Here is a 17,967-nt window from a genome sequence, read left to right on the forward strand (position 1 = left end):
AAACGGGGCCCGACATATCCGAACGGACCACCCCCGAAAAATTCCCGGGGATTTTTTGACCCGTTCGGATTCGAACCCGGGTTTCCCAGAGCGGTAGGCTGCCACCTTGACCTCTCGGCCATCCGACCGCTAAACCGAAGGAATTAGGCACGACATAATTTTTTTCAAAATAAACGAGTACAAAGACTTAATTAATTAATTAATACTCCAAATACGGAGAAAATAAATAATTTATTAGTTCGAAAGACATTAATTTAGTTTTAAAAAATATTTTAAAAATTTATTTAAAAATAATCTCGAACCGCTCGATTTCACGTCATCATCCCCAACCCGGAAGCCAAACAACGCCCCTCCAAAATGAACCGAAAGTCTTACGGTATCCTCGTTTAGAAAACAATGCGGACGTGTAAACCCTAAAAATGCTGGATATTCGCGGGAAAAGTAAGTATACGGATACGCGGAATAATTCCATTCTCGTAATTAAAGAGGGAGGACGATTCCGTCTCTGGGTTTAACGCGCCGACGTCTTCCCTCGGAAACAAGATATTATTTAATTAGCATAATTTTCCGGTAGGACGTCAAGAAAGAATGTTTACGTTAGTCTCGAATTACTTATTAAAACCTTCGGCCATTTCCTCTTTCGCTCCTCCTCCTCCTCCAATTGCCAAATTTAGAAGTCGATAAGTGGCACCACTTCCAACGAATAAAGGCAAGATTGTTGCATTTATTTTAATAATATTGCCGACAGTAACTTCAGTGTCCGGCGATTTCGGATGAAGAGCAGTTTAAAAGGCGACGAATGTAGGTGGAGTAGAAATTTACGCGAAGGTCGAGCTCTCTATTGACGTTTATTATTGCCGAGGCTGCTTAGAATCCGTAAAGTAAAAAGTGCTCGTGGTAATTCTGCCGTTTAATTACCGTGCTGGGCAAATCCTTTGCCGCGCTCGCATTTTCCGCACCGGGTTGTTTCGACGCCTCCGGAGTGGTCCCGTCGGAAGTCTGGGAGCGTCTGCACGCCTCTTTCCTCGCCGAATGTTGCGGTGGTCTCGGTCGGTCCGGGAAGACCGATACTACCGTCCCCTCTCCGGGAAGTTTCTCGTATTTCTGGTGTTTGGACGGAGTTTCCTTTGCGATACGTTACTCACACCACGACGGAACTATAAAAGTTATTATGGTTTGCTTAAAAGTTTAAATTGCTTACTCCCGACGATAGTTCCTTTATGCAATTGTTATATAAATCTATAGTAAATGTAGTGATCGAGTCCTTAAAACATTTTATCGTCGTGTCTCTTGTAAGTCGAGTTCTGGATTACAAAGATGTAGTCAGAATTGTCTGTCGTAATTTATGAATTGTAGTAAATTTGGAGTAATTATTATACGTGTACAAGAAATCGTTGAATAATTTATTGTGTATAATTGTTCAGGAATGTTGAAGAATTATTACATAAAGAATTTCGAATTATTATGTAATACTCTTTCAAAAGAGTAGTAGTTCTGTTATATAATAATTCAAATTATTATGGTCGATGGACGTGAATTGAAGCCTTTTAAATGTACCTGTACATAATTTATTTGTCTGGAAATGTTAAGGCAATATTTTTAAACATTAAGAATGTTCAAAAATTTATAATTCAGTTTTTTAATGTGTGTTAAATTAATTGATTGCAACATGTTTTTACGCAATATATATTTAAAAAATATTCTAAATACTTATTAATTGCTTAAACTAATGCAATTTTATATGAAATTTCTTTCAAATTACATTAGATTTTATAAAATTAAATATAATAATCTAAATTTTCAGAAGGTGAAACTTGATTAGAATAGTCCACTATTGCTTAATTTTGACATGGAGAATGGTAAAGTACAACAAAATGGGGGAAAAAACGAATGCGAAGGTTTGCAATTATGCAAAGAAGACTTGAGATCGAAATTAACGCCGTTGCAATATCAAGTTACTCAAGAAAAGGGGACGGAAAGGTAAATTGTGAAAAATGTATTATTTTAGAGTGTTAAAGCTAATTTATTTATATATAATAATTATTATTATTAACTACTTGATAAACTGGATGTGTGTTAAGAATACACAACAAAAATACCAAAATCAGGCACATAAAAGGTACTTTAATGATGAAATGAATTGTTTTGTACAGTTTTAAACAGTAGAAAATGATTTTTGACATCACCTCGGGTGCCTATATGTTGGCACACATTCCCCTTTGTTGCTGGATTGCCCCCTCGGGGATTGAGAATGAGAAAAAAAATCCCCAAGTTTTTTACTGATGACAAAATAAAAATATTTGTTATTAACCGAAAATTTGTTCCAGCAGGTCGTGATTGTTCGGTTGAGTACAAGCAAGGTACCACTGTATTTGATAAATGTGGTAGCATCAAGGGATTAATTAACTGCATTAATCAAGGGATGCCTGTGTGTGTGTATATATATATAGGAGGTATCTTCTTGCATAATGTAAGTCTGATGCCCTCTTTTTATAGTCTACAGATGCCACTGCTTCATCTAATGAATACTTTTAATTCTTCTCCTATGTCATCTATTGCCATTGTGTGAATGGCATTCTCCAATCAATGACTTATTCTATTTTTTTAAAATTAAATTAACCTGATCATGACCATTTAAAATGGTAGAAATTTTTTGCTTAGGTATTAAAGTACCTTTTATGTGCTTGATTTTGTTTTCATTGCGTTTTCTTATATATACAAGTACCGTGTTTTCCCGAAAATAAGACCTAGCAGAGGTTTTGCTGAATTGCTAAATATAAGGCCTCCCCCCCCCGAAAGTAAGACCTAGCAAAGTTTTTTTTACTCGTAACGGTCATCGACAGATGGTTGAAAGTGGCCGTTGGCATTTTGAAAGTACAGCCACTGATTGGTCAGCAGACAATCACGCCACACGGCATGATTTGCATAAGACTATGGCTTGGGAATCGCAGATTTGCATAATGTTACGGCTGGTGATTGCTAATTGATCGGCCAGGAATCACGCTACATCACATTTGCATAGTGCTATTCAGTAAGCACTAATTGGTCATCGAGCCCGATGTCGATGCTATAAAAATGTTAAGTTGAAGAGAGAGTGGGAAATCCACTCCAGCATGAGAACTTCATAAGTTCACTTTTGTTTGTGACTTCGGTTTTATTTAAGTTCAGTTCGACACGACCAGATATACGTCACTCTCGTCTAAGTTCGACTTGGGAAGTTTTTTGTTCAACAATAAATGTGAATTCTTCTTCATGGAAAAATAAGACATCCTGTGAAAATAAAACCTAGCGCATCTTTGAGAGCAAAAATTAATATAAGGTCTTATTTTCGGGGAAACGGGGTAGTAATAATATTGCTTAATTTTTAGTGTCTAATTTTGACAGTTAAAGAGTCAGTAGTAGAAACAGGTTTTTGGGTACAAAGAATGTAACTTAACCTGGATAAAGTGGAAAATTAAGATTATATTCATAGATAAATAAGTAAAATTGGGTATAATGATCATCTTGGAGCGGGTATAATGGTTATATTTCAAGAATAAGTTTGAACCTTTTCAGAGAAATAAAGGTCGTACGACGAGGGAACATACGGACACATGTAAGGATGGGCCAAATAAAGGTTTTTGGCCAAGTACTAAATAATTATTTGGATATATTGTTGCTGAATACCAAATATTTATATTTTTCTGACTACCATATACCATCTGATTTATTTGGAACTGCCTGAAACAGAAGGTTTAGGCCCTAAGTCGTAAAGTGGAACGCAGCATCTTCTATGCAATAATAAAGATTATATTGTATATGTTACTTTAAAAAAATGATTATGTAATGAAAAGTAAAAAAATTAAATCTTGCCATTGAGGTCCACTGGTTTTTGGCAGCCCTACAAAGTAGTGTATTCATTGAACATACAATATATTCAATGAAGCTGGAAGACAACCAACAAAATCACTTAGTTTCATAAGCATTAATGTATTTTGGTTGCAATTTATTATTACTGAATTGTGATTGTTAGTTTATTTGCTCAAAATCATTTATTAAAGTTATATCTGTTTCAAAAAGGAATGAATAATAATCTTAAATATCTGATATATACTGTCATTTTGTTTGATTGGAAAATCATTTAGAACATTGATTGGGCAGCAGTTTGAAAAAATTGTAGTGTTATTAATGTTTGTCTGTCTCTCTCTGTCCTTCCTTAATCCAGAGAATGGAGTTAGGTAGATGAAAGTTGAGACCAGATATGGAAAGGATAGGAGCGGGAGACTCCAATTACCTATATACAAACTTCCGATTTGCACCAGAAGTCGCATTATTTCAGTTCAGAAATTTTCTCCTGAATGGAGTTAGATAGATGACTAGCATGACTTCATTGTTAATAGGAAAAGCATGAAAACCAGAGGCAAAACACTGCTAAAAAATTTGAGAGCATCGTGATGAAAAATTGCAGTCTGGCATTGTGACGATGTCACGATGAATAATTGCTCATTTGTTTTTGTAAATAAATTTTAATTTATTTTATTTAACTTCATTTGGTAAATTAATTCAAAATATTATAATAGAGAGGTTGTGGCTGACGTTTTCATCGCAAAAACGTGAACGTCGGACGTTCGGCTGCGCCTTCCTGTTAGCCCTGAAATTTGACAATGGCATTTGGAACATTAGTGGAATCATGCTCGGTGTTCCAAATGCCATTGTCAAACTTCTAGGCTTACAGGAAGTCAGTGCTGAATGTCTGACGTTCACGTTTTTGCAATGAAAACGTTGGCTGCAACTTCTCTAATGTAGAGATAATGCCCATTAAGCATTAACTCCCTAAATTATATGATCTTGACCTTAGCCCTGAAAATCATTAATGCAAATTTTCTATAAAACAAACTAATTACTGTTTTCCTTGTGATTCATATTAACACAAGTTGATTGTATTACTTTTCTTAGAATCAACTATAGTCTATTTATCCTAACTTGGCACCTACTGTAAACAAAGATTTTGTCGTATTAATCCGCTGGAAATTTTCATTGGTCAAATCACAGTCGGAAGTGGCTAGACACGTGTTGACCAGTTTAACAAGTGCAGAGAAAAGGGCTTAAGTAGGTCAGAGTGGTCAGCAATTTAAAAATTACCGAGATAATACTTAGAAAAGTTATTATAGCCTACTTTAACATTTTTATGTAGCCGTTTAAATATAGTGAATGATATATATTTAATAATAATTTTTTGACAAAGATTTACACAAAACATATTTATAATTGTGTAGTTGAACATACTTCAGAATTTTTATCTACACAACTAATTTATTAAATAGATACATCAATAAAACAAAACAAAAAAAATTCTCCGGCAATCCTTAAAAATCATACGCAAACCTCTAAAGGAAAATGTTACTGTAATGTATGAATTAATCTTTGTGATATTTATATAATTAATGGGGAGGAAGGGGTTAACTAATGATTTTATAAATAACAAAGAACTATTTTCTGCAGATAAATGAGACGCAACACGGTTTCTAATTGATGGACATGGGTTTAAACCAATAAACAAAGGGAGGTGTGTCTTAGTTTGTTTACAGTAGGTGCCAAGTTACGATAGACTATAGGATGGAATTGAATGCATTTATGAATATAAAACTTTCAAGAATTAAACGAGTTTCTGAAAATATTTCTCAAAAACAAGCAGCGAATATAATTTGTGAAAACAAAGGCAATAAGGTAATATAGTGCTGCCAGTTTGTCTTGTATGCCATAGTAAGTAACTAGTACTGAGTGTTTGAAAACAAATCAATCAACATGTTGATAATTACAGAGATCAAAGTAAACAATTAGAGTATTAAAATTGAGAAGCCAGATCACAGAGTACTTTGATCTCTGTCTTACTGTAATGCGATTAGAATGTCTGATAGCAGAACAAGATACTAGTTTTTGGTACTCAAATTGGCTTATTGACTGTCATGAACTCATAAGGATTGCTTCCTTTGAAAGTATTTGAATACCTAGCACAAGTTCTTGGGAACAACGAGAAGTTCTATATAATTGATTATGTTTTAAATGATTAATTGGAATCGCTTTGGATTAAGCTAAGTAATAAGATGTTTTAAGAGTAATAAGAAGCGAGTCCATTTTAAAGTTTATTCTTTTGACAATAAGCTACTCAAACACTTTTTATATAAGAGTATTTCTTCATATTGCACTGAAATAACACATACTAGAGCTTTTAATTATTCATTTCTGTGAATATGAGTCACTTCAATAAATATATGGAAAATAAATTTTTTCATTAGCGTCTCTAAAAACAGAATTTACGTCTTAGAGGAAACTATAACAATAATTATATATTATACCTTTTAAGAATACATTATATTTGAGTAAATATGATGTGTTTGCAACAACAATAAACTTCAATATCTTTTTCAAGATGACAACAAAAGCTTATCAAAGATGGTTTGGAAGTTTTGTTGAAATAATGAATTATTTTCTTATTTACAAGATACATTTGATAACAATAATATGAATAAAACACATCTTTAACAATCCAGCAAATAAATTATTTTAATAACATAAAAATGTTTTCAACCATTTTTATGTTACTAAAATAATTTATTTGCTGGATTGTTAAAGGTGTGTTTTATTCATATACGTTTGATGCCGTCCGACAATGTTTGTATCTAGTATTATATATTTGGCATGGGAGTTTAACATATTCTTGACTTTATTTGTAATTTAACTTAATGTTAGGTTTGAAATTAATTTTTATTCTTTATTTTATGAAAAATTTCATATTTTAAAGCTCGGAATTCACCCGATTCCGATTCTTCGGGTTGAAATAGTTCCGAAAATGTTTGTGATTTGATACATTTTGCACATTTTGCTGGAAGCCGAAGAGGCTGTGGTTGAATTTATTCCATTTCCAGTGATAGAGAAGTACGTTTTGTTCACTTATGTAACATTTTGCCAGTTATTTATGGTCATCTATTTTGAAAATATATTGCATGTACAAAAACTACTCACGAGTTTTTATGGGAAGTTCAGGTAGGATTGTCTAATAATATCAATTAAAGTGGGGCTTACCTTAAAGAAAATAATTGAGAGAGGAGTAAAGGCAAGGCATGCATATTTGTTTTTGAGGTTTTAAAAAAAATTGCTGACAGATCATTTTTGTGTACAAAGGATTTTTTATGTTTTCTAAGGATTCTCTTAATTAATGACTTTAGACAATGGAAAACTTGTTTGCTGAGTTTGTAATTACTGCTTAAAATCTTCAGATAGCCTGCATTTTTTTTCAAATTAACTTTTAAGCTTAAATAATTTAATTTGAATGACCATGGGGTCATTCAAATTAAATTATTGTAATCGGTAATACTGCCTGCCTATCTAATCTTGCATTAGTTATAGGTTTGTCATTGCTAGATTTGTCTCTTCTTGATTTCTGTAAATTAATTAATTAATTTTAATACAAAGTGGCACTTAGGACTTATAGTGTCAAATTATTTTAATAAAGTTTTGTATAAAAATAGGCCTATAATTTTGGTGGGTTTTTCTTTTTTTTGCTATTTCTGATTATTATATGAGGGTCATTCAAATGTAACCCGACCAATGGATATATTAAAGTATGAAATGTGTATAGTGAATATCCTCCATTTGAAATTTAGGTGGAAACACTGCAGTGTCATGTGAACCTACAAACGAGCTGCGTTTGTTTAGCATGTCAGGCAGATACTCCATCCAACTTTCAAGCATGGATGCGTCAACAATTGCATGATGAACAACAGCTGATGGAGTTTACTGCCTGTGGAACCACCATAAATGCTGCTTGGTACGTGGAAACTTTTAAAATCTCTGCAAGCTTCCATCGAGTCCAAGCGGCCTTGCCTGCTTTCACAAGATGTCATTGTCCTTCATGACAACGCCCTTCCTCACACTGCATGCATTGTGCAGGAATCCCTTGTGAAATTCAAGTGGGAAACATTCCAGAATCCTGCACACAGTTCTGACTTGTCTCCGTGTGATTTCCATGTTTTCGAGGAAATTAGGGGCACCTGAAAGGGCATAAGTTTCAATCAGATGCTGAGGTTGGAAGACTCAGTTCAGGAATGGTACAGACATCAACCCACTGAGTTCTATGAGCAAGGAATTGAACGTCTGGTGTCAGTGCCTTACTCATCGGGGGAATTACTTTTAATGTAATATACTGTATCTATTAAATAAAGTCATTGGTTGGGTTTTATTTGAATGACCCTCATAGTAATTTTTTCATGGATACTTGAGTTTCGTGGACAAAATCTTTAGTTTTGAGTGTGTATGATAAACCCTATTTCTACTGTAAGTACTGGTGTACATATAGTGTCATATCTGTCTCAAGTTTGCAGCTTTTAAGCATCAATAAGTCATTACTCATTCCACCATACTTAATGATAGAAATATTGCATTAGATAATATAATATCCACATGGCTTTTTTTAGAAAGCTTACTATTAGTTTAGTTAATTTGTAGGATTGGCTTAGTTAATTTGTAGGAATAGTATATTGATTATTCCAGTTGTGTTATCATCCGTGTCGAGATCACATAAGAAAGACACACAAACACCTTGATTTACAGAAGTAAACTACTACTAGTGTTAAATTACTACTTGCATTAACTTGCGAGTTATTTCAGTAAAACAATCATTATGCGAGTGTGGACCGCAGCATCTAGTGGCGATGTCAGGTAACAGTTTTAATACTTCAATATAATTGCTATTTTTAAATTCTTCTGTTTGGCAAAATATAGTTTATGCTAACTCTTTCCCTATCAAACACTATTCTATCAGTGGCGTGCCGTGATATTTAACCACTTAGTCAAATAGCTCCTTACGAGTGGAATCAGACGATCCTGCTAAGTGTGAGGTGTGTGCATGCACGCGGGCTGACAAATCCCGAAGGTGCCGATACCGGTCAATGACAAATGCCTGTTTAGTCGCATCACTAGTATATCTCAAAGGACACGACAGGGCTGCTGTAGATTTTAAACGTTTCTCACCATAGCTGTAAAAATCTAAATATGTTAAACTTAATAGTCATTTGTTTTCTAACTAATTCGTTTTAGGACCAGGTGTCCACGGAAATTTCCAAAATTTACAACTTTTCGGTCGCTCTCGTTGAACTGGAAAAATTTCTGTCTTTATTACATTAATAATGCGAAGAAATCAGTCTCCACTGTACTCAGCTAGAGATGGTTCGGTTAAGCTTTTGTTTAAGTAAAATTCCGGCTCTTTCATCAGGGTTTTGTTTGTCCCCAATTCCCTAATCGCTTAATTATTTAACTACTACTTAAGTAGAAATAAGTCGAAACCAGTTACTTTGTACTCGAATGTTTGTAGTCTCGGGGAAAAAAGTGAAAAGACAAATTTTTATGACAATGGATACATAAATCGTAAATTTAGGAAAATAAATTCTAGAGCTTTTTCTGTACCTGGTGCATCTCTCATTCATTAAATTTAGTTGTAAATGATGCTGCCAAAGTAACAGTTAATTTTTTAACATTGTACAAGAATCGTACACGTTTTCTTCTACATCCTCTTATAGATGGGACATACAAAACCGTAATATCACTGGTTTAACATTGAAATATGTAAGTAATGCGAGGGTGGCCAAATATCTAGTGGGCGGGTGGCTAACAGCCCAAAACCAGTCCTGGATAGAATTGGAAGCATTATACGTGTAGCATCCACCCAAGGTCCTAGGTTTCCACCAGCTAAACCGGATGAAGTTGGTGCTCTGTAAAGCGCATGCGCGAATCTGGCTATTTGGAAGCTGACAATACAGTGCTTCCACTCCGCCACTAATATTAGAATATACAATAGCAATCTTATTATTTTTTCACGTGTAGTATAGAAATTTGTAATAAGATACATAATGCGGTTATAATAAAATATTGTGCGATTATTTTCATATAATTAAAATTAATATGTATTTATTTTTTAGAAAATACAAGGAAAGCGGCGCTTCCACCGCTTTCAATGACGGCACGCCACTGTATTTTATTATGGGTAAATTTTTAAGAAAATATTTTAAAATAGCTGCTAGAGTTTCAGATCAGACTGTTCATCGGAAAACTTTCATCACCCATGCAAATTTTGTTTGGATAAGAATAAGATATTGATAAAGCTGCCATTTATTTAGTTAAGCTAATAAAAAAATCATAAGTGCTTTTATTATTTTGATTCCACTTTGAGATCTTTAAATGTGAGAATTAAAGAGCACTTTCACCAAATATTTAATAACAATCCACGAAACCTTTTTATAACAGTGTTATCTCCGTAACAAACTTAGAAGTCGTTTTGTATTAAATATTTAGTGATTACTCCCCGATCACCACCACCGCAATTAGTTGCGTATGCTAACGTTATCGTACTTTGAGACAAAGCAGCTTAATTACGGAATTAAATAATTATTTATCACTCATTTTCCTGGAACAGAGTTAATTTAGCACACTTCATTAATGATAAAGCTATTATCTTATATTACATAAGGAGGCAATTAAATAATCTTTGAAGAAAATGCAGGTACATAAAAAAGGAAAGATGATAATAGTCAAACTGTCGGTAGATTGTAATTTTGAGCCAGAGTGAAACTAGAACAATTACGAGTTACAAAGATTCTTGTAACTCGTCATTATTACAAGTCTTGGAATTGTGTGTTTAAAAATGTGTTTAATGAAACAATTTTTATGATAGTAATTAATTTACAAATTTAAAAATATATATATATTCATTTAATATTAAAATTATGTTTTGTGAAAGTTTGAGGATGTTTTAAGTGTTTAAGAAAAGTAAAAATATTCTCAGATAGTTACTCGTAGTTAGTTTTATATTTGTAATTATGTTTGTAAATATCATCAAACTAGGGCTGTGAAGTCGCGTAAAAATCTACCTAATCTGACTTTTCCTTACCATCCGACTCCGTCTCATATACATAACAAGTTGGTAAGTAAAAGGGAGTCGGAGTTGGCGGACTTTTTGATGACCACGACTCCGACTCCACAGCCCTGCATCAAACTTCAATATATGTGTATTTTTGTAGTAGTAGTAATAGTACTACTACAAAAACATACATATATTGATGATCAATATTTGTATACAAATGATTTTTCTCTCGTTTCATGTATGAAAGGTAATCACAAATTATTTGATCATTGATACTCATTCTTTTTAAACATTTAGTAATAAGTTACTATCTCTTTTTGTACAAAAGATTAAAAAACTTTAGATATACCTTTCACACTTTCCAGCACACAAATTAAGTTTTTGACTTGCTTGATAAATCTTCTTCGGGTTAAATGTTAAAAAACATAATTTAAGCATGGATTCTCATTTAGAATGTCTTTTCATACAAATTCTCCAATTATACATAAGGTTTTTTTAAGCTTTATTATGTATTTTTTTGTCAACTGAATTTTGTAATTTAGTATCAATTCAAAAGGGAAGGTTACAAGAAATGACTGCCTTTTAATGAAAAATTCACATTTACTTATATTTTGAATATTTATTCATTCGAATTCTTATTTATTTTCCGTAATGTAATTTTTATATATTTTAGACCCTACAGTGGAAAATACTATAAAACAACGGAAAGCGGATTGTATAATTGCATCGTCTGCGGAGAAGAACTTTTTTCTTCGGAGAAAAAATATCATTCGGGATGCGGATGGCCTGCGTTTTCCGACGTGATCGATCGTAATAAAGTTAATTTTAAAACGGATTTATCTCACGGTAAGAATTCAGTAATAATTGTAAATTATTAATTTTATTAACAACACTTCAAAAATATATTTAAATACAATGATTCTAATATAAATATCCATAAATCTGATTATTAGACTAAGCCAAATGATTGCCAGATTATATCAGGCTTTATGAATGCTAATTAATATGTATTAATTAGCATTCATAAAACCTGATATAATTCTAACATGAATTTAATCACACAACAACAACATTTTTTATATCATTTATTACACAGCTAATACATGACTACATTAGCCAGCCTGGCCAAGCACACACAAATGAAATCAGAGTACTACACACAACTAGAATGCAATCATCTCATACACCTGGAAAAGCTAGATATAAATTATATAGGACTTGTATGAAAAATAAGGCCATAAATTTCAAAGATAATAATACCCTCCCTCTATCATGGAGATATCTATTTGAAGTCCAGCAATAAATACTACGTGTATCATTAATGTCATCAGATGATTACTCTTCCTTTATTACGACATTCGATTCACCTGCATTTCTTTTTGAACACATCTAATCTGATAATGATAAGCAAACACTTGATTATAGCCACAGTTATCAAAAATGTTTACATTTTTGCTGGAGTTTTTGGTTTTTTTTTTTTTCATTTTCTTATTCAACTTGATGCAAAGTTACCAGCAAGCACAAAATATGTTTTTAAGTAATTTTGGTCTGAAAGGGGGCCTTTTTCTGGCAACAGGTTGAAGTTAATTCGACCAAAAGTAGTCATTGACCATCGGCCGGAAGAGAGGATGATCTCTGAGGAGTTTCATTGTTAATGTGTTTGTTCTTTATACATTTTGACATGATTTGAGCAAATGCAAACTTTCTCCTTTAAATAATATGGAAAATTAAAGGAGAAAGGTGATGTTTTTATTATATATTATATTATTTAGACATATTATTAAGTTTATAATTATTTTTATAGTTGGACCTAATTTATTGCTTCTTGCTCTGAAACCCGATTTGGCGAGGACAGAAGTTTCCTGCGCAAGATGCGGCGCCCACCTCGGTCACGTTTTCGAAGATGGACCAAAACCCACCGGAAAGCGCTACTGCGTCAACTCCGCCGCGTTGGACTTCCGGAGAACGGAATGCCACTCGGACAGTAACAAAAATTCAAGCGGAGAAAATTCCGAAAATCACGAAGAGAATCAGTCGCCCGGTCGGATCTAACGGAACGCGACGTTTCTTTTCCGGCGACATCCACGTCACCAGATGCGGAGGCACTCTGAGAATCTCTCCGTCAGCCATTGGTCTTGTTTTGTTTATGAAATTTTTATTAATTTTTCAAATTTTATTTTTTGTATAGAAATTAATAATATTTACAATATATTTAAATTCAAATAGCTAATATAAAATATATACATACACACACACATATATATATATTTATTTCTAAAAGTTTAATTTTAATTTTATTATTGGTTTTAATCCTTTATCTGTAATCAGAAAAAGAATATTTTCAGTATAAAAGTTTTATGGGAAAAAAAATATATATTTCAAGGCAAAATGCATCTAAATCAGTAATGTATAAAGTACCACAATCAACCCATCGGTGATTTTATATATATCAACTTCTGTCAGATTGATTATCTCCACATAATAAAAGAACAAAAAGGAAGAAAGCCAAAAAGATTTCTCCTCACAATTATCAGTTGTAAAAAGTAAAGTTTTCATTAACATTAAAATGATCTACTATTAAAATTAATTTATAAGTTGAATCACTTGAAAAAATGACAAAATAAATTGTTATAAATTGTTGACCGAGCAGTTTCTTGGTCGTTTGGGACATTAAAATAGCAGTCGCTACGGGGGACCATCACAGTTAATCGTTAACCAAATTTACCAGCTTTGTCGAATAATTATTGCATAATATAATTTTTAAGATGGACGTAAATTCAAAAGAAATGCTATAAAATATAAAAAAAGGCCTAAATATTGTTGAAATCTGTTTAATATTTAATTTAAACAATGTTTGCTTTTTCTTTGAAATTTATGAATTTTAGTATGGAGCAACATAAAATGCTATAAAATTAAGAAGTCCTTTTGTATTTTAATTACAGTTACATGTTTTTAGAGACATTTGCCTCATCAGTTGACAATACCTAAAATTTGAATAAAACAAATAAAGATTCTTCATTCAAATTTCGGATATTGCGATATGAAACGTCTCAAAATGCTGTAAAAGTAAACATTTTACGTGTCCTTTTGTATTAAAAATTATTAGTTGATCAAAATTGTCAAAAATATCAGTAACAGAATTAAAATTCACGGGGAAAATTTTATAAGTATTTCCAATATTCGGAATTTAGGGACCAAATTGCATTTATTACATGTAACATTTCGTCTATTATCAATTAAATACTTCTCACGTCGACAATGCAAATGCTATAGCAGCAAATTCTTGGGATTGTTTCCATTTTGTATAAGAAGTTCATTCTCAAAATTAATCTATTATTTAATAAGTAGGAAATCTTTTTAATGGCAGTAGACTGATTTTTGATCTCCCACGTACTGAAAATATTCTTGAATGCATTATCGTTAGTTTGGATTCTGTCTTTCACGATGCGTGTCGTATACAAAAATACATTTGGATGTCGAGTGCCAATTTAATGCGCTTGCATAATTTACGAAGCGTTAAATCTAATTTCCGTCTTATCAAAAAGGATTTTCGAAACCACTCTTCCATTTTTATAATTTGACGTTCGCGATAAGTTATGCTCCGCCACGGAACCGATCCCGGGGCGTCGTCTGTAAATAGTGGCAGAGAGGCAAAAATGTTGGGTCTGCACGAATTTTTAATCGAAATTTTAAGTTGTCGGCAATATAAATATTGGGAAAATCGTTTTAATATATATAATGATTTTGTAAATAATTTGTCATTTGTAGATAGTGATGTGCTGTAGTTTTTCACGACTAATGTTTAACGATATTTTGTATCTGCACTGTGCTATTTCAATACTTTCTAATCGGGAATGTTTTTAAAAAGATCATGATGTAAATAGTTTGTCTTGTATCGTATGTTTAGAATAAAATTGCCTGCCATTTTGCTTCTATAAATAAATACCCAATTCATTTATATTAATCATCATCTCATTGTGTGTGTTTAAATATGGAGGGATCATTTATCATTTGGATTCCAAACAATCCAATTATCTCTAGTAAAAAGTCATCTAAGTGAAATGAAGTATTGTATATAATTTCACTAGAGAATAAGTGTGTAATTTTATAATAATGGATTAGAATTATAAAAACAGCAGCAAAGGTGAGGAACCTGTGATTTAAATCATCAAACTGCATGCAGTGAAAACGTCAATGTTGTCACTCACTCTTGCTGAGAAAGCTTCTGTTTTTTTCACTTTATTTTAGGGGTTTTAATCAAACACCAACGAAGCCTAAGAGGAAAGTTATTGTATCAACAATTAATTAAGGTAAAAGGGAACTTATCAAATCATGAAAGCAGTACATGTGTGGTAATCTGGCAGATATTTTTACAATCCAAAGTTGACGGTGTCGACCATTAAGAAAAAGGAAGGAATAAAAGCAGAAAATTTGGCTAAAGGTATGATAATGTTTTCTTCTGGGAGATTGCATGTTATTAAGGAGACAGAAAAACTTCTCCTGGTGAGGATAAATGAGAAGCACCTCATTCATTCACAGTAAATGCAATTTCATTTTATTACATAGTATTTACATATTGTTTTTATTATTTAGGACATTTGTGAATTAAGAATAAATGAACAAGCAGCAGCATATACATTCCGTAAGCATTTTCCAGCTACGTCAAAACTTATGCATAAGACTATTTTGAGTATAATACAGTAGACCCCCTGTAACACTGTTGATAATTCCATGTTGTATGAGTCACTTAGATTTTACAAATGTGTGTGCTGGGCCGTGAACGGCTCACGTATTTGTAAAATCGAAGTGACTCGTACAGCACGGAATTCATATAACACAGAATTATCACTGGTGTTATAGAGGGGGTCTACTGTACACCATTTGTTAAAGGGATCACATTCCGGGTTGCCTTTGTCTTCACGACATTAAATTTTTGACATACTGCTATGTAAATTCACATACAAGTATACACGAAGTAGCAAGGCATTATAGACTGTCAGTTACAACTATTCATTTTGGTGTTGTCATTACATATACTCGTTCAACTACTATTTGCAAAAGGCACAACATGCAATGGATGACAAGTGATCTGACATGCAACACAATGTGGTTCACCCTGGCATAGATTTAATAATGCTAGAGACATTTCGTGAACCAACGAGGCATCTTTTCCCAGAACGAAGTAAGCACGAGTGGCACATAGCTTCTACACGACTGTGATGCCAGGTATGCCATGTGCTACTGAATGCTACTGTCAAATGTGTACACCTTGGTGTTCATTTTAATATTTCAAAATAATACAATGTATATGATATTGTTTCTTTTAAAATTAAGCTCTTAGCATTTAATTTTTCTTCTAATAATCCAGGGTTGTCAAAAATTAAGAATATTAAATGTATTCAATGAATAATGAGAATAACAATATTATGTAATTGTTATTCAATAATAGCAAACCAACCATCATTATATATTAACATTGCAAGGATATCAATGTTAATGCCAATGTATATTGGCATTATTAAACAGATACACAAACATGCTAAAAAGGATTCTATTTTTTCAAACATATTTTTAGAAGGAATGGATTATTGGAGTTGTGTGTTGTTAAAGTAACAACTACTCTCAAGAACAGTGTTGTGACGGATTTGGTAACATGACTTAGCCATCACTGTAACTAAATATTTAAAGCAATCGAATGTCTTTGGTGTAATTTCTTTGACAATATCAACTTTGTATAATTGCAGTTAAAACATGAATATACAAACAATAGCTGGTCTTCCACGCTACAAAAGATAGTTACACATCTTCACTACAAGGGCGTTCAAAGTCTGATACGTTAATTACACCGATTTATTATATATATATATATATGGAACTCTAGATAGAGGAGTATGATGACAAGACACATGAATGACCATATGTTAGTGTGTTATATCTTTAGTTGAGTTGGACCTAAAAGTTTACTTGTTATTGACATTTATAATAGTTCTAAAAACTCATCTCTATCCTCAAAATTATGCATTATTTGTCTTTTTATAATAATTATCATCATCTCAACAGATGGCACCACACAATTTTAACTTTGAGCTAGTGTTTTTTTTAAATGGAGATTTTTAAGTATCATTATTCACAAAATTAATCCTTTTAAGCTTTTGTTATTTAAATTTTATATCCTAGCATAATTGAAAATTATTGGTCTTTCTAATGGTTACCTTAACGGTCCATAAAAGTATCAAAAAATTTAAACGAGATCCCTTGCCAGATTTTTTCAGAATGGGTGTGTGTCACTTTTATGATGATGATGCAAACTGCCATTTTGTCCAATCCACTATGACATCTTGCTGGTATCAAGAAAATGATATCCAGATAAGGGCTCTTGGTAGGCCAATTCATCCATTGAACACTTATTGCAAGAACTCGATCAGCAGATTCAGGCTAGGCTATCACTGCTCATCTGTGGTTAAACTTCCCCCTTTTCATACACATCAAATCAGATCACCACCTTGCCTTTCATTCATACTAAAAGATATCCAGTTTATATGCACTCATTTCCCTCACCAGTTTATTCACTTCAAATTCCAATTCTGTATTCACACTTCTGTCATTTTTTCTTGTAGTCCATTGACATTTCAGTTGTTTTCCGTTTGATGGAAGTGGTTTGGCCACAGCTTGTACGGGGCCAGCAACAGAGTGGTTCCCATTTGCTTTTTATTAAAAGATTTTATTTTTGTTATTAAAAATAATATTAAATTCATAAGAGTAGGAACTTTTATGGGCCTGAACAATACAGATTTCCAGGTCTGGGAAAAAACTGTCTGTGGTAAAATCCTCAACTCCAATCCCCATTGACAGTTCTAGTGGGGGCAATTCTCAAGGTCAGGACCCCATCATTATTATTGTACAGGTAGGGGCCAGCAGGTCAAACACATCTTGACCCAAAAAAATCAATTGTGCACCTCGTGAGAAATTACAACCCCCCTGTATTGCTCGTTTGTATATTGCATTTTATATTCGAAGATTCTTTTAAACAATCAATTGCCATTGAATTTCCACTGGCAGAAAAATATCACCTT

The 17,967-nt window shown here is 32.8% G+C and overlaps 1 protein-coding gene across 2 annotated transcripts; it reads left to right on the forward strand.

The window, feature by feature from the left end:
• Window positions 1-350: 350 nt before the first annotated feature.
• LOC111638847 (methionine-R-sulfoxide reductase B1-like) lies at window positions 351-17,000 on the forward strand. Of its 2 annotated transcripts, none has more exons than XM_023384604.1 (4): window positions 351-441; window positions 1,805-1,980; window positions 11,568-11,740; window positions 12,699-16,999. In XM_023384604.1, exons 2-4 carry the CDS (start codon window positions 1,850-1,852, stop codon window positions 12,944-12,946), a joined length of 552 nt encoding a protein of 183 aa, XP_023240372.1. In that variant the 5' UTR covers window positions 351-441; window positions 1,805-1,849; the 3' UTR covers window positions 12,947-16,999. The 2 variants fall into 2 exon arrangements, with proteins under 2 accessions (XP_023240372.1, XP_023240373.1); XM_023384605.1 differs by lacking the exon at window positions 351-441 and adding an exon at window positions 565-709 and having other exon boundaries at window positions 12,699-17,000.
• The last annotated feature ends 967 nt before the right edge of the window (window positions 17,001-17,967 follow it).

This window comes from Centruroides sculpturatus, unplaced genomic scaffold (assembly GCF_000671375.1).
Source record: "Centruroides sculpturatus isolate CEXI.00-Female unplaced genomic scaffold, Cexi_2.0 scaffold1109, whole genome shotgun sequence".
Classification (NCBI taxonomy): domain Eukaryota; kingdom Metazoa; phylum Arthropoda; class Arachnida; order Scorpiones; family Buthidae; genus Centruroides; species Centruroides sculpturatus.

Coding starts and splice junctions, on each gene's coding strand:
- LOC111638847 (XM_023384604.1), top strand. CDS start 1,850: ATGGAGAATGGTAAAGTACAACAAAATGGGGGAAAAAACGAATGCGAA. Junction 1,981..11,567: donor CAAGAAAAGGGGACGGAAAG/GTAAATTGTGAA, acceptor TATATATTTTAG/ACCCTACAGTGGAAAATACT. Junction 11,741..12,698: donor TAAAACGGATTTATCTCACG/GTAAGAATTCAG, acceptor TTATTTTTATAG/TTGGACCTAATTTATTGCTT.